General features: G+C 48.2%; 1 protein-coding gene across 1 annotated transcript; it reads left to right on the forward strand.

The window, feature by feature from the left end:
• Positions 1–5437: 5437 nt before the first annotated feature.
• Positions 5438–6161, forward strand: LOC113564941 (the record flags this gene model as incomplete). The annotated part of the gene is given in 6 exon segments (XM_026984480.1): positions 5438–5459; positions 5462–5553; positions 5556–5618; positions 5621–5724; positions 5757–5978; positions 6035–6161. Coding segments are annotated over 6 exon segments (630 nt in total), but the record flags the coding sequence as incomplete, so codon positions are not given.
• Positions 6162–6379: the final 218 nt, after the last annotated feature.

Below are 6379 nucleotides of genomic sequence, written 5' to 3' on the forward strand. Positions count from 1 at the left end.
AAGTGTCGTAGCGGAGTAGGGAGACGCCTCGTCGCAATCAGCCTTGACTTTCGCGGGCAATAACGCGATCAAAGGTGACGTAAAAACTCCGAAGACAATCGATCCATCGCGAACTTGGAGTCCCAGTGAGACCTGCACATCTTTCTTCTGAACTTCAGCCTTTCTTGGAGCCAGTGTTCTGCAGTGTGTGGTCGATCAGCAGCAAAGTTTTGTTTTGGTTAATGGGAATTTTGTGTTTATATGATTGAAAGTGTCCAAATGTTGCTTTCAATATGGTAATGGATTGCACCATGAACTTCAGTGTTGCCCTTGCTCGGAATTTAAGAAGAATGTCACTACATTTTGCCCCCAGTGTTCGTTAGGGAAATAATAATAGACATCCCTGCTCTGTCTCACGCAGTATATGTGTGTCATAGCATATATGTATATGCATCATACATAGGAACAGCCTTCCCCTCCTGCTTGCAATAATATTTATTCGGTGAGCATTCAGTTTATCCCACATAAGTATCTGTCTTTGTGTCTTTGTATCTTCGGCCGTGCAATCTAGTCCAAATAACTGCAATAGTTTTATGGCTCATCACGGGCTGGCCCTTCTAAATCCACTTGTGCCTCCCAAAGCCGAGGGCGATGCTCCACTTTTGCGCGTTGCGCGGAGGGATGGGGATGGGCCAGAGCGGCCTCATTCGTTTGTTGTTGTGGGCCGACTGCTCAATTTGTTGTTACACTGGCTAACACCAACTCTCACAGACGTAGACCCAGACAGCGGAGGCTCACTTGTTCATCACTTACACGCCAGGGTAATTTAAAACAAATGCCCCCCAAATCGCATTTGGCGCTGGCTCCACAAGTTTTTATTGCCCGCTCGCATATGAGGCGGCAAATTTGTTCATCCACTACAATTTGGCATGCCATTTATATTGGTTCCATGTTAATGCCGGCGCCAAATCCCCAAACCGATCCCAGACCCAGCCAGGTCCAACACGGCAGCCGGTCGGGGAGTCGGTGTTGAGCCCCGGACTATGTATTTGATCCAACTGCAGCTACCACCGCACCGCCGCCAGCGACATGAACGAACCGTTGTTGATTGTTGCAATTCGTAGGAGAATCATTGTTGTTGCTGCTGCTGCTGCGGCTTCTGCTGCCGTTGCTGCATTGTCAGTTGTTGATGCAGCTGTTGTATTTTTTAATAGACACATTAAAAAATAATTCAACAGACAGGACCGAGAGTCACACAAGCAGTTCGTCTCCTCGTTTTTGTCCCAGTATTGAATAAATCATAAATCATTCAGCTCTCGACCAGTGCCGTGCAATAAAAATGCCCAAAAAACATGTGACGTGCATCGCTCCGGGTTTCTATTAAATGATACACGATGAGCAGGCTGGCAATTTGTCCGATTCGCCATGCCACCAGGACCACATTCATGCCACATCCGTACCACATCCCTCATCCACACACAGTTTTCGTCGCTTTATTTTCGCGTGTGTATGCTTTTTACACATCATAATTTTTTACGCTAGTTGACTTCTGGACACTGCCCCGTCCTGGTTTTGGGATCCGCTTTTTTCGCCTTTTTCGGGCTCCATTTGCCAGACCAGGCCAGGACAGGACAGGCCAGGCCGAAAAGTTGTTGCCATGTACAAATTAATAAACGAGTAACTGACAAAAAGGTAATTTATTATTTTATACATATTTGACAAATTAATTTAATGACACTCTACCGCCTCGCACTCACACATTAACGCACATGTCCCAGCGGGCAGCGAACAGCGGAGTGGCTCTGCCTCTGCCTCTGCGTCTGCCACTGCCACTGCCACTGCCACCAGTCCCTCCGCAGTAGCTGTCTCCGCCTGTCGCCTCGCTCGCTCCCCGATCCACGTTGCTGCCACACATAATAATTTCTCATTTAATTTTTCAATTTTAAGCGTCATTTACACATGCCATGCCCTGCCAGAGCTCCGTCCAGATCCCGGCTCTCCTCCCCCCTCACCTACCCCGGGCCGTGTTGTTGTCAGCTTGTCGTATGGACGGACGCCTGCCTTTGTTGCTGTCTTTGCTTTTGATTATACCCTACACGGTCGGGGCGTGCCGCACTGTGTCGCGGGGCCGGCACTTTTCAATCACAACATTATCAATATTAAATCATTTATGTGGTGGATTTTGTGATTCAATCTTTTCAAAATTTTCAATCTCTTCCTCTATTCCTCCGCCCCCATCTGCAACCAGTTCTAGCCTTGTTTTGAATGTAACTTTGGTCGCTAGTTACATGGAACGATGTAATGACAATGTTAAATGCAAAAAATGGAAAATTAAACTTAAGCTTGGAGAAATACTTTACCGAATGCTACACAATATCCACAACATTTTAAACTATTCGCTTTTAAAAATCTGTATTTGTTTTATCATTTCCAATACTATTTTAGTATTTGTTAAATCTAAACGAATATCTGTATTTAAAAGAAAAAATAAACTTCTTTACGAAGATCACTAAGTGCATTTGAACGTCGACTCTCCGCATTGCGATCGTTTATGTTGTTCTTTCATTTTGTATACGTATTTGCATTAAAAGGTAATCATCGAGGGCGCCGCTGCAGCGCCGGAGCCTTGCAATTTTCGCACCGTTGTCGTATTTTGTATGACTGTCATTAAGTCGTCAGCAGGTTCCGTAACGAGAAGGACAATATGAAGGGGAGCCATCGGAGGGAAAGGGGCAAGGAGAGCGAGATGGCAGTGGCAGTGATGGTGATGGTGATGGTGATGGTGACAGAGACAGGGCGAGTGGCAGAGCGCAATCAGTTGCTCACTCAGTCGGCGACGCATCAGTTTAAATGACTCGTCATGCCCGGTGGCACCGATGGCACCAACAGTGAGACCCAGCTGGAGCAGAAGCAGAAGCAGGATGTGGACGTGGAGGATACTGAGGCCTGAAGATACTCCTGCTCGCGTTGCACTCGAACGTGTAGCCATTGGTCTGAAAAGCTCGCACGTTAATGACACTAGAATCAGTTTTCATTAACGATATAACGTGGCGGGCACTCGGACGCGTTCGCGGACTCGTCGAGAGCACCACTTTGTGCGGTGAGTGCTGGAAAGGAGAGCTGAGCTGAGCTGAGCTGAGCTGAGCGGAGCGGAGCGGAGCGGAGCGGAGGGCTGAATGCAAAAAATGAAACGTGGAAACTGAAGGAACCGCATGCGTGCATTGCACGCATATTTCTCTCCATCGTGGCTGCTGCGGCGGCTGTGGCATTGGCGCTGGCAATTAATAAAACACACACCTTCTGTGGGGCCTCCCTTGATTTTCTTTCTCTTTCACTCGCTCGCTCTCGCTCTCGCTTTCCGTCCCGTCGCTCCCTCTTCTGACGGCACAGTGGTCTAAAGCGCTTATTTATGCAACGGCTGCTGCTGGCAGTGGTATTCGACGTCGACGTCGACGGCGACGGCGACGCCGACATTGCCAACGGCATCTGAATCTCGCTCTGCATCTCCCTCTCCTTGCACCACATCCTTGTGCTGGTGGTGTGCTGGTGCCTTTCCATTGGTATGTATCCGTGTATGTGTGTGCGCTGGAAATTGAATTTAAAAAGCTCAAACGCTGCAAAATATTTCACACGCACAGCCAGCGACAGTGATGCTTGTTGCTTTTTCTGTTGTTGCTCAGATTTTCGAATAAATCACATTTTCCAGCGAAAAATATAAATAATACCTATACATGTACATATATACGAGTATGTATGTATGTATTTATGCATGCATGTGTGTATGTGTGTGTCGCCTGCATAAATCTTTCAGCTTGGATTTTCACTTTGGCGGCATAAATTGACACTGGCTGGCGACATCGTAGCCACATTCGTAAACCGCTCTTAAAAGCATACTCTCCCCCGCTCTCCCGTCTATCGGATCGGGGCTCCACTGCAGTCCTCCGGCTTCGACCAATCCAACGGTCCAAACCTCTTGTATTGCAAATTACGTTTTTTGTCAGCTTAAATAAAGCAACGCGCGCTGACAGTAAAAACTCATTTACGCGAAATTAAATTAAAAGTTAATTAACGCTGTCAATGTGCAAAGCACTCCAGACAGACTCGGATGAAGAGAGAGAGAGAGTGAGTGAGTGAGTGAGTGAGTGGAGCGGAAGAGTGAAAAGAGGGGAGGTTTCAGGTACTGCCGCTGCAGCTAGCTGCAACGCTGCTCTTGGCCAAGTTGAAAAATCACCGCAAGTAAAGTTAAGCATATGTCCGCTTAAATTGATGGGAACTGGTTTTAAATGCTGGCCTGACAATTTGCACAGTTTCTCCTGCTGTCTGGCAAGTTGTTGGCCTGCCTGGACTCTGGGATTGGTTTGTCGGTTTGTCGGTTTGTTGGCTGGCTGGTTGGCTGGTTGGGTGCCAGGGATGTGGAGCGACGGGGAGCTGGGGCGCTGGGGCGCTGGGCAGCTCGGTTGATTGCTTGGCTGGCCTGCAGTTATGCGCTATGCACACAGTGCGTATGGTTAATGTGACATGACCAGCCTGGTCGTCCCGTCCGGTCCGGGCTGTTCGCCAAAATCAACAGCAAGATTCGGTTGGCTGATAATTAATTTTTAAGTAAAACGGAAAATTACACCGCTCAATCAGCTCAGAGATTTACCAAAAACGGAGCTCTGAGAATAAGGCAAAATTAATTGGCATATGAATACCAATGAACTTTGTAAGCCAGCGCTTCCACTTCCACAAGTCTGTTTTGTCAGAAAATTCTGTAATTTTATATACTAGAGACTGCTTGAAATCTATGTGAATTACAGTGAACATCTTAAGTATTAAGATAGTAGCTTAACCACATGACGATGTTTCTAATTTATGAAAAATATGTTTTAATAATTGAATCATAATTTCTATATAGAACTTACTGCACGAAAAGTTTGATCTAAGCTGGTCTAAGCAACCTAAACCTCTGTGGCTCGTAACCAGACCTAAACCTAAACCTCGTAACGGACTGCCGCGATACGCCCAGGTTGCTCTTCATATCCATTGTGCTCCGAGGAATGGAGTGCCTGCAGCCTTTGCAATGTGTTCTTTGGTTCTAAGTCATCCGAAGGTGATGTAGCTGTTGCCTTCAATTCCGAATACTAATTATTGTATCCATCTTGGTATCTGTGTTAAACAGAGCGCCAAAAGCGATTTGCATTTTGAAGTAAAAACATGAACTAACTTGGCATCTGAAGGGAGGAAGTAAAGCGACTCGTCGCTTAATGGCAGTTCGTTTGGGGGCCGCCATCGACTCCTGTTGCAATACACATACTCCATACTCGTAAACAAGCTTGTACGAGGAGTCTTGCAATCGGAACTGCACTCCCACGGCCAATTTCGTCATGAAAAATTAAAGATAACATAAATGCGGCTCGGCTGGCACGCCATGGCGGCGAGGCTGTAGCTGTGGGGAGCGGAGTGGTGCGCCGGCGAAATGCCGTGCCAGGACATCAATGTCGGGGCTCTGGCGTGCTATTTGAATTGAACAAGTGTCAGCGTCGAGGGGAAACAGCGTCGAAGCTGTCGCTCCGCAGCCCGTGGCCCCCGCCGCCCGCCGCCCACCCCTTTACGCCCATTCTCAGATGTTGTTGTACAGCATTTGCATGTCCTGCCAGTTCTTCCAGTCCTGCCGGTTCGACTACGGCACGACGCTCTCAAAACTCAAAATATTAACACTTTAACGCCAAGTTTTTTATCCGGCTGCCGGAAACAGACAACACAACACACACAAACCCAAGAGCTCATGGCTCACCGACATACACACACACATAGGCACAGACACAACACAAATACTGAGCCCTCGGCGGCGGCGGCAAAACGCCATGTTGGATTATTCAGCTCGACGCCATTTCGCGTCACAATGCGCGCTATGCGCCGCCATCATTGCACTCGACAGCGAACGGCACGGCACACGGCACAAGGCACACGGCACAAGGCACACGGCAGCAGCAGCAGGAGCAGCAACAGCTATGACTATGACTCTGACTACGGCTCTGGCTCTGGCTCTGGCTCTGGCTCTGGCTACAGCTACAACAACGTTAGTGGCACACCCGGCGGATGAAGTTGCAATTCAAAGTCATAAACACGTGGAGCGTGGGCGCAAAGTCTAAGCTAAGCCGCGAAGCAGGCTGACACTGGCAGCGGCAGCAGCAGCGGCAGCGGCAGCGGCAGCGGCGACAGCAACGGCAACGGCACTTCCGGCCCAGAGATTCCTAGCCTGGCCTTTTTTCCAGACCATTTTGTTGCTGCCTCTGTTCTGGTTGTCTCCGCGATGTACAGAAGGTATCAGGGGTATATTGGATGCATTCGATTTAGTCGCAAAGACTATTTCCAGATAACTTACGCGTTGACTTGCATTGCCAATAAGATTTCACTT

Source organism: Drosophila persimilis, unplaced genomic scaffold (genome assembly GCF_003286085.1).
Source record: "Drosophila persimilis strain 14011-0111.01,24,50 unplaced genomic scaffold, DperRS2 tig00000000-arrow-pilon, whole genome shotgun sequence".
Classification (NCBI taxonomy): Eukaryota; Metazoa; Arthropoda; class Insecta; order Diptera; family Drosophilidae; genus Drosophila; species Drosophila persimilis.